Below are 16,383 nucleotides of genomic sequence, written 5' to 3' on the forward strand. Positions count from 1 at the left end.
GGACTCTAGGCTCAATATTAAACAACTTCAGGTTTTAGAAAAACCCAAGGGGGCAAAAAAGCACAGGGTAGCAAAACCACCCTTTACTCCGTTCCCACGCCTGCGAACACTAGTCCCACGGCAAAAAAACTAGTCCGACAACAAAGCTCACCTCTCATTGCTCCAATTTACCGTCGGATCATCCATCTTATTAATAAGCACAATCAAGTGCTTCACACCCGCCGTCTTTGCCAACATCGCATGTTCTCTCGTCTGTCCGCCTTTCTCAAATCCAGTTTCAAACTCTCCTTTCCGAGCAGAGATGACCTATTCCAAGAAATCCACAGTTTATTCCTACATACTCAGTCAGGTATACCCCCTGAGCAGTGAAACAGCTTTCCTCTCAGTTGTCAGAAGCTTTTTGCAAAGAAAAACCAGTAAATGAGCTATAACCTGCATGCTTTTGGATGTCACAATGTCTAACTGGCTTAAGATTTCGGTAAATATTTCTTCTGATCCCCCGATCTTCCAAAATCTATGCTGCAGTTCAAACAAGTATGTGATTCAGCGCTGGTACAGTAACAAAACAAACAAAACCACCCCGCGAAACAACTGAGGCCTTAAGAAAACAGATCATTTCTTACTCAGTTCTGCACCCACGGCACACACGGTATGTACAAAGTGGACCCAGCTTGGCATTTAGTGGACACTAAACTCTGATACGGTCATAGGTAACAGCAATGGTAGAGAAAAGATGAAGCACGTTTTCCGAAGGGAATCCAATTACGAAGATTTCTTGAGCAGACAGATGAGTGAGCCGAAAGTGAAATTTGTCACTGTGCCTTACAGTGCACTCCAACCTCCACTTTAGCTTTGAGAGGATAAACTCAAACACTGAGCGGGGCTGCTCACAAATGGGCAGGTGAACCGGCAAGGTCGTACTTACCAGTACGGCCAAATCAGCTTGAGAAGCGCCACCTATCATATTCGGGACAAAACTCTTGTGGCCAGGGGCATCCAGAATTGTGAAATGTTTCTTTTCTGTTTCAAAATAGGCACGGCCCACTTCTACTGTTTTACCCTTGTCTCGTTCTTCCTGATTTGTATCTAAGGCCCAAGACAGATACCTGAAATAATTTGAAAATAAGGTTAACGTTGCTAAGAACGTAAGGTTTTAAGATATTCCTCTACCACTAAAGGCGTAATGATGACATCCAGCCTTGTGTTCGGCATACACTTAAATCATCAACAGGACAGGGGTGCCTGGCTCGTTTAGTCAGTGGGGCACACAACTCTTGAGTTTGAGCCCCACAGAGATTACTTAAGAATAAAAAAACAGTTTTTTTAAAAATCACAAACAGGACTAGGCAGAAATGAAAATCAAGAGAATGAAACTTGTATCACTGTGATTCAAACACCTGGGAACTTTTACAAATATCCAGTCAATTACTGGGTACCCCCTGATTTTTCAAAGTTCATGTGATGCCACTTCCCTTTTACAAAAGCCCTATGTCAGAAAAAATTTGGAAAATTAAAAAAAAATTAAATAAATACCTATATCAGTACCTGTTTTTGCTAACTGAAAGATTAGAGGCTTTTTGTTTTTTTAAGATTTTATCTATTTATTTTATTGAGAGAGAGTGAGCTGGTGAGCAGAGGGAGGGGAAGGGTGAGAGGGAGAGAGAATCTTCCGCAGGCTCCCCACTGAGTGCCGAGGCGGACGCAGGGCTCAATCCCCGGACCCTGTGATGGTGACATGACCCGAAACTAAGCGTCAGACAGGACAGTGTTCAGCGTGTTGAGCGTCTGTTCTACAACAAGCTGTCCCAGAGACAGTGCGGCACCCTGAGCAGTGAGAGCGGCACCCTCAAGCCCTTCCAGCTTTCCCCAGGAACTACACGCGGCATCTGCATCAAGAATGTCTGTGAGCATCTGTGTTACATCTCCATTTATTCTGTGCACCCATTATCAAGATGCGAGCCCTAGAGGGATCAGAAAAGCCTAATGGAGATTATTCTGTGGGTCTGGGGATACTCAAAAACTTCTCCATGTTAATTAATGACAACTGCTTCTTTGTTTTATGCCATTCTGGTTTACAAAAGGTTTCAAAAGAAAGCTTTACTCTCAGATGGGGGAAAACTGTATATATATACGTATTTTTTAAGTAAGCTCCAAACCCAGCATAGAGCCCAATGCAAGGTGTGAACTCACAACCACGAGAGGAAGGAAGACCTGAGCTGGGATCAAGAATCAGATACTCGGGGGTGCCCGGGTGGCTCAGTCAGTTAAATGTCTGCCTTCAGCTCAGGTCATGATCCCAAGCTCCCGGGATCTCCTGCATCGGGCTCCCAGCTGAGCTGGGAGCCTGCTTCTCCCTCTCCCTCCACCTGCCACTCCCCCTGCTTGTACTTGCACGTGTGCACTCTGCGTCAAATAAATAAAATCTCAACCACTGAGCCACCCAGGTGCCTCAAACCTGTAGAGATTCTTTTTTTTTTTAATTAATTTATTTATTTCAGAGAGAGAGAGAGAGCATGAGTGGGAGGAAAGGCAGAGGGAGATGCAGACTCTCCAATGAGCAGGGAGCCCAACATGGGGCTCGATCCTAGGACTGCGGGATCACGACCCAAGCTGAAGGCAGATGCTCAAATGAGTGAGCCACCCAGGAGCCCCGAACTATATAAGCAAACTATATTTATGAAAATAAGCTGAGGACATAAAGTCTACTTTGTACTAAGGCCAATGTGACTGTGAACTTTTATAATCACCTGGCACAAAGTATACTACAAATAAGGCTACCTAAGGATATTTTTCTTTTCTTTTCTTTTTTTTAAGATTTTTATTTTTTTTAATTGACAGAGACAGATAGCGAGAGAGGGAACACAAGCAAGGCGAGTGTGAGAGGGAGAAGCAGGCTTCCCGCTGAGCAGGGAGCCTGATGCAGGGCTCGATCCCAGGACACTGGGATCGTAACCTGAGCTGAAGGCAGATGCTTAATGGCTGATTCACTCAGGTGCCCCATACCTAAACATATTTTTCAAAAGTGAAAGTCAGTAACCACCACTTGGGAGCAAGGGTTACTTGCTAAAAATTATTTCAGATTTCCTGCCATTTGAAAATGCTTTATGTAAGTTCAGACCACCTAGAATAGTAGCTGTTAATCTAGATCACCTTATCATGTGTATTACATAGTATGTAATCCTTTTTTTTGGTATAACATTGACCATCTTTTCCCTTAATACAGAGGAATATGTTTTTTTAAATTTTTTAAATTTATTTGAGAGAGAGAGAGCATGAGAGGCGAGAGGGTCAGAGGGAGAAGCAGACTCTCCAATGAGCAGGGAGCCTAACATCCAACTTGATACTGGGACTCCAGGATCATGGCCTGAGCCGAAGGCAGCTACTTAACCAACTGAGCCACCCAGGCGCCCCAGAGAGGAATACAATTTAAAAATAGCAACAACAAAACAAAAAACCATGAATGTCCCAGTCAAATCTTAACTTTAAAAAGAGATCAGAAAGAAAACTGTCCCTTTCTCTCACCACTCAAAGGCAGCCCACTGTCAGTAATTCTGTCCATTCTTTTTATCGTTTTTGTGTTTCTTTACATCATTAATCATTCTATATTAAGTACTATCATTTCACCTGCTTTCTCCTCAAATTCCACTGTAACTTAAGTTCTACTTCTGGCTATAATAAATTCTATTAACGCAATTTTTCAGTGGTTAGGTGATGACCCTATTAAGTGAATGGTTTAGAACTTATCCAACAAGTCTATTACTAGATGTGTGGATGTTCCCAAACGTTCCCTGTACAAGTTGTGAGGTCATCAGGAGCCAATCTACTCTGTAATATAGGGGAAAGGAAACTTCTCCTCTGTTATGACACCACCTCAGACCTCACACACTTAGATAACTAAGTAGACAACAGCATTAAGCAGGCAGCGCTTCCCTAAAAGTAATTTATAGTGCCCTAAAAGTCTACTATACCAAGTTTCTCTGTTCTTCTCTTTAGCTTCTCTTTCATACTTCTCAAGTGTCCTTTTGTCAACCATTCCAGTCAAATACCTGGAAACAAAGAAAAAAGAAGTAAACAATTACAAATTATTCAGAAAAGTCAAGAAGCCCTTCAGGGGATTTCAACTCCAGAAAACAGCTATTTTAAAATAAAGGAACCACTGATGGATGCTGAAATCGAGGAAAGTATCAGAGGGGAAGATATTTACATGGTCTCAAATTCTCTCCTCCCAGATAAAGGGGAAAAATAATAACTTTAGTGCGGAGAATCCTGGCAGACAACACGTTCACCAAGCAATCCTGGCTAAGAGCGCCAGAAGTAGAGAACACACTGAGAACTGACATGAGGCACCCCTGACAGGATGCTCTGGGAAGCGCACAACATGGCCTGTGTGGTAGTCTTGCCCGACTGTACAACCTCAATCTAACCGTGAAAAAGCTCAGCTGAACCCACACTGAAGAGCACCGTAAACAGTGCTCTCCAGACTAATGAGAGTCGTGGAAAAGGAGACTCAGTGTCACAAGCCGGAGGGGACTGAGATGGAACGAGTGAAATGTAACAGTAAATCCTGGAAGCGAAAACCGACACTCACAGAGAAACTGGTGGAATTCCAGTGTAAGACCCACAGATTAGTTAACAGCACTGAACCAATGTTATCCTAGTTTTGAGGGCTGTACTACGGCTATTTAATGTGTTAACGCTAGAGGGAAGGCTGAATGAAAGGTATATGGGAACTCTGTACTAGCTTTGTAACCTTTCTGTAAGTCTAAAATTATTTCAGAATGAATTTTTTTTAAAAATTTTTCTGAAGATTTTATTTATTTGCCAGAGACAGAAAGAGAGCACAAGCAGGGGGAGCAGCAGCCAGAGTAGGCAGAGGGAGAAACAGACTCCCCGCCGAGCAGGAAGCCCCATGTGGGGCTCCATCCCAGGACCCTGGGATCATGACCTGAGGCCAAAGGCAGACGCTTTACCAACTGAGCCACCTAGGCATCCCAGAATAAAAATTTTTTAAAAATTTATTTGAGAGAGAGAGTGCAGTGTGATTGGGGGTAGGGTGTGGGGACGGCAGAGGGGTTGGGGAGTGGGGTGAAGAGAAGCAGACTCCTTGATGAGTGCCAAGCCCCACACGGGGCTCGATCTCACGACCCTGAGATCATGACCTGAGCCAGAACCAAGAGTCGGACACTCAACTGAGTCCCCCAGGCACCCCAGAATAAAACCTTTTTTAAGAGGCAAATATAAATATATAAAAGAAGTCTTGTCTAGGTAATTAAATCTTATTAATACATTTCAGTATTTAGTATTTTTAAAAAACTGTTCAAAATAGTTAATTGTAAAACAATTCCTTAGAAATACTGAACTGCTTCCCTTGAGTCAATCCAAACCAAAGCCTTCCTATTCAAGCTTTCATCTCTGTGTGTTCTCTGCAGAGTCATCTACAGCGCATGTTCCTACCCAGATGAGCACAGAATCCTAGTGAAATGCCCATGAAAATTACAGCCCATAAGGAAGACATATACATTCTCCTAATACACAAAATCTAAAGGGTCCAACACTTCCATCCATAGAGCCTTAGTTAAGGATCCTTACTTAGTAACTTAAAGGTATGTTGTTGAATTTTCAGAACTAACTGGGAAGATTACCAACTAAGATTACAAGGCAAGACAATGAAGATATGCCCTCTAGATCGTCTGATGATACAGTTTAAAGAAACAGATCTAATACAGCAGGGATTAAAATTGTAAAACCTTAAAAAAAAAATAATCTCTATCTCCAATGTAGGGGACTTAAACTCACAACCCTGAGACCAAGAGTCTCAAGTTCTACGAAATGAGCTAGCCAGGTGCACCGAAATTATAAGACCTGCTAATTTAAAAAAATTTTCTTCAATGCTAGAACCCACTGCCGAAGATCAACCATGGTGTTTTCATACTCGGACAGCTTCTGTATGTAATAAAAAGTTAAGATAACAAATTATCGGGCGCCTGGGTGGCTCAGTGGGTTAAGCCGCTGCCTTCGGCTCAGGTCATGATCTCAGGGTCCTGGGATCGAGGCCCGTATCGGGCTCTCTGCTCAGCAGGGAGCCTGCTTCCCTCTCTCTCTCTCTCTGCCTGCCTCTCCATCTACTTGTGATCTCTCTCTGTCAAATAAATAAATAAAATCTTAAAAAAAAAAAAAAAAAAGATAACAAATTATCTTAGCATGCTAGCCGGACTACCGGTCTTTGGTTAATCCACCTAGGATTTAAAGAGTTGATGAATAAGGAATAAGGAGGTTCCCCCCACCACCACCACATACCAGATTCATGTGCTGGTTTTCATTATTCCTAAGAAAATTATATTCAAAGAAAATTATGATTTCCTATAACCTGGGGTTCTATATTAGCTTTTATTTTCCTTTAAGAATTTTTTTTAAAGATTTTATTTATTTATTTGACAGAGAGAGATCACAAGTAGGCAGAGAGGCAGGCAGAGAGAGAGGAGGAAGCAGGCTCCCCGCAGAGCAGAGAGCCCGATGCGGGGCTCGATCCCAGGACGCTGGGATCACAACCCGAGCCAAAGGCAGAGGCTTTAACCCACTGAGCCACCCAGGCGCCCCCAAGAATTTTTTTTTTTTTTTTTTTTAATTTGACAGACAGAGACACAGTGAGAGAGGGAACACAAGCATTGGGAGTGAGAGAGGGAAAAGCAGGCTTCCCACTGAGCAGAGAGCTCGATGCAGGGATTTGATCCCAGAATCCTGGGATCATGACCTGAGCCGAAGGCAGCGGCTTGATGACTGAGCCACCCAGGCGCCCCTGTATTAGCTTTAATTTTTTAAAAATCTAAAATACAGCCTTCATAAATGCACTTAATGTTCCAGAAGAGTCCGACAGTGATAACAAAGGAATTTTAGGGAATATCTAAAATCTATCAAAAAATACTCGGCAAGGGCGCCTGGGTGGCTCAGTGGGTTAAGCCTCTGCCTTCGGCTCAGGTCATGATCTCGGGGTCCTGGGATCGAGTCCCACATCGGGCTCTCTGCTCTGCAGGGAGCCTGCTTCCTCCTCTCTCTCTCTCTGCCTGCCTCTCTGCCTACTTGTGGTCTCTGTCTATCAAATGAATAAATAAAATATTAAAAAAAAATACTGGCAATTATCACACTGCAAAAATACCTTCTTGACATCACCTTTCCTTACAGGTAAGGTCTTTATAGCATTTTCCGGAGACCTGTTTTATCTCCGTTGTAGGACTGTATGTTTACAATGCCCAAAATTAATTCAATCAAGTTAACTCTATTATTTAACCAAAAATACAGACTTACATTATTTGTCCTCCAATGGTTGACTTGCCAGCATCTGAAAGGAACAACAATATCAATAATGTGCAAACTACAGGCATAAAGGAAAAACAAAACAAAACAAACCCACAAGAACCCTGCTATGTGCACTATTACAATTAGCACATATAATTACATAATTTCAGCTGGAAAAGAAGCTGCCAAGACCCCTTGCGCCGACACTGACTTATACTGATAGAACTACTTTACTGATAAGCAGACTTGTTCAACAGACTGCGCTCTGACCTTCAGCTCAAAGCACAGCAGCAAAAGAATATAAATTACCCAAGGGGAATCTCAGGGGAGAGCAAAAGTAGCCAAAGGGCTGTGAACTACATTTAGGTAGTCTGCCTTTTACTAATTTTAGCAAATATAGATGTTCCTTTTCAAATTTCAAAGGAGTTCTTGCTACTAAAAAAGTAGTATGGTGTAGCATTATATTTAGGAGAAAGCAGAGACTAAGGGAAGCAAAAAAGGGCACATGATTCTGTGTTCTCTTCTCATGATTCTGGGGCTAAGTCAGATGGTCAGACAACATCTGAGCAAATTAAACAGGGTTTTGTTTTGTGCTAAACCAGTTATCTGACAAGTATCCAGAAGTCACTCCAAATTATTAATTTCCTTCGTCACACAAAATTAAACTAGGTTAGATGAAGCCCATAAAACTAACAAATTAACTGAAGTTCACGCAGAACAGGCCCGTTTTCTAGGATATTAATCACCAGATGTCGTAATATGCTTAGCTGCCATCGGGGGGTCTACAAACCATTGTGCATCCCATACAAATATACTGAAGCTTATTTTTTTCCAGCTTCCACGACATTACAAAATTATTCATCTGTCCAACAAAAGCGCTGGCAATATTTTGTCAGTTAAAAAAATCTAGCGAGTTAAAAAATCAAAACATTTCACATGAATTCTGTTCAGTTCCAATAAACATCTCCAGGTAGCGGTTCGATGTAGCTAATGATAGGTCATTGCTTCATTGCAGAGGAGGGCAACTTACCTACATGTCCGATGAATACCACATTTACATGTTCTTTTTTAGGAGCCCCAGGGGGTGCGACCACAGATTTAGGTTTTGGTATTTCCTCTTCCTCCTCCATCATTTCTTGGGTGCCCTCCTCTGGGGGTCTTCCATCTCCCAAGGAACCACCCCCTAACTCTGCTTCACTTATTTCTTCTTTGTGCTCCCATGATTCTTCCGGGGACATTTCTGTCTCCCCATTTTCTACTGAAATAAGACATGTAACTTAGTATTCTGAAAAAGACTTACAATCTGTACTGTAAAACACAGATGCCTTTAAACAAAGAGAACTTTGCATATTTAGTTCTATTTCCTAACATCTAGTGAAACATAAGCAGGAAAATCTCTTTCACAACAGAAAAGGATTACAGCTTTCAAGTCAGCCCCACTGCTGAATCAGAGCTGACTCAGAGACTCTGAGAGATTGCTATTTTAACAAAGCTTCATTTCCATAAGGACAAACTGGAAACAGGAGATGTCCCATTCCTAAGGGCGTCCCATTCCTAAGGGCCTGGTGACTGCAGTGTCAGGATGTCCTGACAAAGAAAACGGGAAAGTTTAAAATCAGAACGTGCGACTTACAATATCTTAGCTTTTCCCTCTGCAAGTCATTTGGTATCAACTTTATCAATGACTTGGGGAATCTGACACCCTTAAGAGTAACAAGGTTGCAAAAAGGAAGGAAATTTTTCACAAGGACATGGAATAAGCACAAGTCCTTCAACTGCCTTTAGTGCTCTTCCACTCAGCTTTCCCATCTGCGGTCACTCGGGGTATCGCTCGGGGTATCACGGCAGTGCTCATGGCCACCTAGTCCTGCTTTCTAAATCCCAAGAGCAAAGACTCAAAGTCAGTTTTAAATGCAGGCATTACTATAAACCATGACACTTACATTTGCACCTTACATCCTGAAAGGGTTTCATATTACTGTATTAATAGGGTCAGAAATTTTCTTACCAACAGGTTCTGAAAGTTCCATGCTAACAGCTGAATTTGAACCTAGACAAGAAATTGAGATATAATATGTATTTACAAAACAATTATCCAGGCTTCACACACCATAGACAACTTAATGTTTTCTCAATTAGACATTCAAAGGGTTGTATCATAGGAAATTACCTTCACACAATAATGACTGTTCCTCCTGAGAAGGTTCCACAGGTGCTGTTTAACAGAAATAAGTTCAATTAAAAATTAAGTCCTATACATCCATTTTCATCTATCTTTTAAAATACAGTAAAAATAGAATTTCAGTAACACAACAAAAACCTCAATAATGTAAACCAACAGCAACTAACTCAGGTGTTCAAATCAGAAGTCTCTGTTTAAAAATTCTTTTTAAACATCAATGACTACAACCGATTTTACATTTTCAGTAACTGAAATGTATTCATAAAGGTATGCTTCTTCTCTTAATTTGCTTCATAAAACTTTTCAAAGGCATTATAAGAGTAATCTGCAGCCCAGTGCAGATCAAATTACTAAGTTCTGCTCAACAGATACACATTATTACTTCTCTAAATTCTCTCTTGGTAGCTCTAGCCCAAGAAGGCTATGATTAGCTCTTTTTAAGATCCCATTATCACACATTATTACTAAGATCCCTGAATAAATTCTATTGCATGCCAACAAAATAAAAAGGACAGTCACATGAAGTCCTTGAAATGCAAAGGATCCTTTATGACATGTCAGAAATGATGATTACAACACCAGTTTTGCCCTGTGTTAGAATTCTAAGCTCAAGCAACAATCCATTTTCTACAGAACTATTTTTCCCTGCAAATCGACTTATGACATCCCCGGAAGAGAGGAATGAGAAACATATACTGATAAATTTACAAATTTGTAAATTTTTAAAAATATCTGATAAACCTAAATGATATTCCAATATGAAAGTGCCCTTGCTTCAAAAAAAAAACCTCCAAGATGCAAAAGGTATCAAAGACTCTGAAGTCACCCGAATCCTGCACACCAAATAATGAATAATGAATTCATAAACTGCAAAGCCCATATTTAAAATCACTGCACGGAAACACCTGTAAGTCTAGACAGTTTTGGGTCCAGTCTTCAACAAGGTGAAGTGTTGAAGAAAGTAATTTCCTGTTTCTGAAAGGTAAAGGGCGACCTAACTCTTCCAAAAGAAGTGACATGCTGAGTGTCCCTTGGGAAGGTCCCTGTAGAGTGGAAAGAGATAACTAGAGAGGGGGAAAAAACACCACCGGCAGAAAGACCAACATCACCACTACAGGCAAGCACGCCCCATGAACCTGTGACTGGTCCCACCAGAGAGGAGGGGCTGAGTGCAAAGATAACTGAGGCCTCATCTGGCAGGAGGAGGAAGTGCAAGGTTTAGGATGACCCCAGCCTACATCATTAGAATATAAACAGAAACTTAAAAAAAAAAAAAAAAAATCATTTGAACAAGGTCTGGGAGGAAACAGTAATTATATTTCAGATGTAACAGAGGTTACCTTTTTTTTGTTTTCCCATTTCAAAGAAAAGTTTATGGGTAGGGGAAGGACAAATTGCTCAATTTTCAGAGAAAGCCAGGCTGTGCTAAGTGAACCAAGTTCATAAGCCTCCCTCGGGCTGGAGGGGGCAGCACAGCGTTAGCGGTAAAGGGCTGACGCCTGCTTTAAATGCCGGCTTGCCACTTGGAGTTGTGAGATGCAGCTCCGTCCCTGGACTTCTGGAAACCACTTGCCATCCACCTGACAGGACCGCTGAAACAGCTACATGAGAGAATACATTTGCTTGGTGTGTCTATTAAGTAACTCCTGGCACCAAGCAGTATTCGACAGTCGACAGTCGAGTCTCTCCCCACTAACCCGCGCCGGGATACTCTCAACCCTACCAACCAGCACAACTGACTATCAAATGTGTGCCAGGCCAGACCGAGGCACCCACGAACCCACACAGCGCTGGAGGCGGGGGCAAAGTAACTCCAAATGGTTTTTAACAAGCCCTGATGCGCTGACTCATTCGATTCCCTCCAACCACCCTGAAGTCCGTAACTGCCATCACTCGCATCTAACATTCGGACAAACCCGACCCAGCTGGGCTTTTCCAACTTAGACAAGCGCCGTCTCGCCTGTCTTCAAACAGCCCCTGCTGAAAAATCACTCGATAAAAGTACACTGAGTCAGAGATGATGTAGTTAGTGTGTCAAGGCAGGAAAAAGATCATGTAGTAAGATACCCCGAACTGCGGCTGAGCTTTACAAAACCCAACAATACACATACCTGACCACCCAGTTCTAGAACCAAGTCTTAGGTTTACCAATACACAATACACACAGAGGACTGTAAGGCACTTCTCAGAATAATGACATCAGCCACGAGACCACCTCCGTGACTGCAGAATTCACCTTAATGAAAATCTGCTCACAGCTTTATTTTTCAAAACATCCTATGGATAATACGTCTGCCTTAAGTTTGTAAAGCTCACGGGGACAGAGAGAGTCAAGCACCAAAATCAATTAAGTGCTTAATATGTACCTCATGGTATTAAAGGGCCCCAAAATAAAAAGTTGACCATACCGTCCCCAAGGTGGAAAAAGGCTTTCCATGCATCCAGACACAGATCACATTATGAACCTGATGGCAGTGTTCTCGACATTTGTGAACTGGTATTTTTGCAATAATGAACGAGAAAAATCAGAGCAAAATATTCTTTTAAATTTAAACTTCTCAATGTAATTGCATCTGGCCTTCTCACATGCACACAAATACACCCAGAGGTAACCCTTTCCAGTTCATTCTACTCAGATTTTATTCATAATGCATATCACATCCTGACTCTACCAGCACCAAGGAGCCCAGGCTTAGAATTCTATTGGGGCCCAAAGTCATCTGTTCACGGTCAACAAACAGATGGCCGTGATTGCTCAAGTCCGGCACAGTTCATATTCCCAGAGAAGGAAAAGTCAGTAAACCTCCCAAGAAATAAGGAGTGACATTATGGTTTCATATTTGCCAATGGTGTTTCCATGTTCAGAAATACACCTTGTCAAGTATTCAAAAAAGGAACAAGTCTAATTAAGGGGGAAAGTAATCAGTGCGTCAGTGAGTAAACTGTCATATCCCAAATTAAAAGGGAAACTAATCCTCTGGTTCATGATAAAGGAAGATTAATGAACTAGGTGATACTGGGTACATCACCACAAATTTTAAATCCAGAAGTGAAAGATGTGACCAGAACACTGTCAGGCAATATTACCGCCTGTGCTTTAACACCGATGATGATCTGAATCTTAAAACTGTTAGAGAAGGTCTGATCCTGGTGAAATGAGGCAGACACAAAGGGCCACATGCTGTACAATTTCACGCATATAAAATGTTCTGAAGAGATAAATGGACAGACAGAAAGCAGGCTGGTGGATGTTGGAAGCTGGGAGGAAGGGAAGGGAATGAGAAGTGACTGCTTAATAGGCACGTGTCTCCTTCTGGGGTGGTGAAATTTTGGAACTAGACAGAGGTGGTGACTGCACAACACTGGCTGAATTAGTCACCTGAAAATGGTTCACGGGGGGGCGCGTGGGTGGCTCAGTCGTTGAGTGTCTGCCTTCAGCTCAGGTCATGATCCCAGAGTCCTGGGATCAAGCCCCTCATCAGGCTCCCTGTTTAGCAGGAGGCCTGCTTCTTCCTCTCCCATTCCCTCTGCTTGTGTTCCCTCTGTTGCTCTGTCTCTCTGTCAAATAAGTAAGTAAAATCTTTAAAATGGTTAATTGTATGTTACATGGATTTCACTGTATTTTTTGTTTTTAAAAGATGTATTTATTTGAAAGAGCGAGCAGAAGGAGAGGGAAAGAGAGAGAAGCAGACTCCACACAGAGCGTGCAGCCCAACACCAGGCTCAATCTCATGACCCTGAGATGGTGACCTGAGCGGAAATCGAGACAGACGCTGAACCAACTAAGCCACCCAGGCACCCCATGATCTCACCATAATTTTTGTAACAAGAATTTAAATATTTTTAAGAGATCTGATCATGGCTCTTTCAGTCGACAGAGCATGAGACTCTGTCCTGTTAGCGAAATGGTATGCTCATTAAAGAAAAAAATAAAAACATGTCAGTGCTGTCACAGAAGTCATAGTGTGTTAAACTGTATAGAAGTGAGAAATGAGTTTCTGCCGTGATGGACATGTCCTCTGTGCTGCTGACAGGACAGTCCCAGGCCACATGTGGCTATTAAGCATTTGAAAGGTGGTACCCCAACTGAGGGATGGAATTTTAAATTTGACTTAATTTCAATTAATTAAAGAGCCACAAGAAGGGGCGCCTGGGTGGCTCAGAGGGTTAAGCCTCTGCCTCCGGCTCAGGTCATGATCTCAGGGTTCTGGGATGGAGCCCCACATTGGGCTCTCTGCTCAGCGGGGAGCCTGCTTCCTCCTCTCTCTGCCTACTTGTGATTTCTGTCAAATAAATAAATAAAATCTTAAAAAAAAAAAAAAAAAAAGAGCCACAAGTGCACAGCTCTAGCTGAGCTCACACAGCTTCCTCCATTGTGCGAACTGGCCACACCTGACGCTCCACTTTCATCACACTCCAGGCCTGGCCCACCATCTGAAGGCTAAGGATCCCTCCTCAGAACTCCTCTAGGACAGGACCCTCCCTTCATTTTCAGGTGCACACACACAGATCTTCGTTCTGGTTCCCCAGGAGATCACAGACTTCCAGAACGACGGCGGTTTTCTGAAATATGGAGACTTTTTTCTCTACTCTTGTAGTCCCCACAGGCTGGCCCAGCACATGTACCACAGAAAAGAAACACACAATTGATTTTACTGAATTTTTTTCAGCTTTCTGTCTGTTTTTGCAGGGTTAGCTCCTCATGGTCTTATTAGTTCAGTTTTCTTTTTTTTTTTTTTTAAGATTTTATTTATTTATTTGACAGATAGAGATCACAAGCAGGCAGAGAGGCAGGCAGAGAGAGAGAGGCAGGCTCCTGCTGAGCAGAGAGCCTGACACAGGGCTCGATCCCAGGACCCTGAGATCATGACCTGAGCTGAAGAAAAAGGCTTAACCCACTGAGCCACCCAGATGGCCCTTGTTTCAGTTTTCTTAGCAGTCTTACGTTTACTACGTTCCCGTCAGGGCTCAAGAGAGTAAATGTGAGAGTAAATGCCATGTGCCAACTTTTTAACACGGGGTTAGAGAAACGATATCCAAGAGATGCGCAAGTACAGTGTGGTAAGGAAGGAGCCCTTCTCTGGCGCTCACGTGACCACGCAGTCTCACCAAAACTGCACACTGAGGTGTTTTTCTCCCACAAACAAAATCAGAGAACAGTAAAGGCAGACATCAGAAAGAGCCCACAGAACACGTACAAAGGCCCATGGTTTTGCTCTAATTACCTAACACTCTAAAAATAAAAGGCATGATGTCACAGTAGTGAACACAGCTGTTTTAATGATTTTACGTCATCGTTTCCTAAGACGTACGAAGACGGCAATTTCTAAGTAATACTTTAGAGCACTGTCTCCTTCTGAGAATGTTACTCGGCTCCCACTGAGACAGAACATGGAGACAGTGGCATAGCCCACACACTCGGGCTCCTTTTCTGAAAAAAACTTCTCGGCCAGAAAGATCTTTTAATATCAAATCACCAGGAAAGGGCTAGCAGAGTAACCATTACAAGAATAGCTTTGAAATCAGACCTAGATTCTGATCGTAGCTCCTCTGTTCAGTCACGGATGTCACCTTGCTAATTTCCTTAGCTTCTCTGAGCCTTAATTTTCTTATCTGTATAATGTGTTAACAGTACCTACAGTGTGGTGAAGATTCCACATTAAGCAAGTGGTAACTGCTCAGTAAATTTATGATTACAACAAGCAGTTAAAAGCCCCATAGTAATTACAAAAATTTAAGAATGAAATACAAGAAAGGCAAATTCCTGAGTGAGAAGACCCACGCTGTTTGGAGTATTAGCTCTAGGCACACCCTCCTTCCCATTATTAAACAGTGATATGTGCAGAGAGCACTGAACGAGCAGTTGGCAAATGTGGATTCTAGAATTAACCATGGCATTAAAGCTGTAAGTGACCTTAGGCCTTCACTTAGCATCTCTAGGCTTCAGCTTCTTTATCCAAAATGAGCTATTTTATTACTGCTGGGGTCACTCCTAGCCCTCACATTCCAAAACCCTACTTACTCAAGCACTTACACAACGCCACGTACCAGCCTCATCAGGCTTTCTGTAGAGTTAAGTCACACTGTATTCTTCAAACAACCCTACAATATTCATCTACGGTTTATACCCCACCTATGTCAAAAACAATTTAAGGTATACCTAAAATACATCAACCAAAACCATTTCAGGCTGCCCCAATAAGGTACAAAGAGAACAGGAAAACACGTATACGTAACCAAAATCAACCACCCAAAGGAGATGTAGACAGAACGCTTAGCAGTATGGAACACACTGGAATTCTGCAGAAATGGTCAATCAGGAAATTGCCCCAAGGACATGCACAAGTACACACTTTTTGTTTGTTTCAAGTGAAGTGAGCTACCATTACCCAGTCTGAATGTGGTCTGGAATTTGTGTCCCCACTCTCAGGCCAGGCTAATAACAGATGCTCAGAAAAACCTTAGAGAATGTTTTTCTCACCTGGGAACTAGAATTATGCTGGGAATCTGGTTCAACTTGGAGTAAGATCACAATTAGGTTTCCTCAAAACAAAGCCACTTATGAAAAAACCAAACACATCTACAGGCCAGCCATGCTTTGTTAAAATCTACTGAAAACAAGGATTCACACTTTGTATGAATCAACGATTGCAGAACAATGACTTCTCAGAACAATCAAGAACTAGGGGTGCCTGGGTGGCTCAATCGGTTAAGTGTCTGCCTTTGGCTCAGGTCATGATCCCAGGGTCCTGGGATCAAGCCCCCCATAGGGCTCCCTGCTTGGTGAGAAGCTTGCTTCTCCCTCTCCCATTCCCCCTGTTTGTGTTCCCTCCCTTGCTGTGTGTCTCTCTGTCAAATAAATAAATAAAATCTTAAAAAAAAAAAAAAAGGAATCTTCAACTTCTTGG

General features: G+C 42.4%; 1 protein-coding gene across 2 annotated transcripts in view; it reads right to left on the reverse strand.

Annotated features, from left to right (window-relative positions):
* Positions 1-16,383, reverse strand: part of GSPT1 (G1 to S phase transition 1) — a 34,086-nt gene that overhangs the window by 10,711 nt on the left and 6,992 nt on the right. For both annotated transcript variants that reach the window (XM_047712609.1, XM_047712608.1), the window contains exons 2-8: positions 9,464-9,508; positions 9,302-9,343; positions 8,324-8,551; positions 7,303-7,336; positions 3,969-4,046; positions 926-1,106; positions 152-306 (exon numbers count right to left, since the gene is read on the reverse strand). In XM_047712609.1, coding sequence (XP_047568565.1) covers positions 152-306; positions 926-1,106; positions 3,969-4,046; positions 7,303-7,336; positions 8,324-8,551; positions 9,302-9,323 — 698 coding nt within the window. In that variant the 5' untranslated portion in view covers positions 9,324-9,343; positions 9,464-9,508. The remainder of the gene's footprint in view (positions 1-151; positions 307-925; positions 1,107-3,968; positions 4,047-7,302; positions 7,337-8,323; positions 8,552-9,301; positions 9,344-9,463; positions 9,509-16,383) is intronic.

Source organism: Lutra lutra, chromosome 18 (genome assembly GCF_902655055.1).
Source record: "Lutra lutra chromosome 18, mLutLut1.2, whole genome shotgun sequence".
NCBI lineage: Eukaryota > Metazoa > Chordata > Mammalia > Carnivora > Mustelidae > Lutra > Lutra lutra.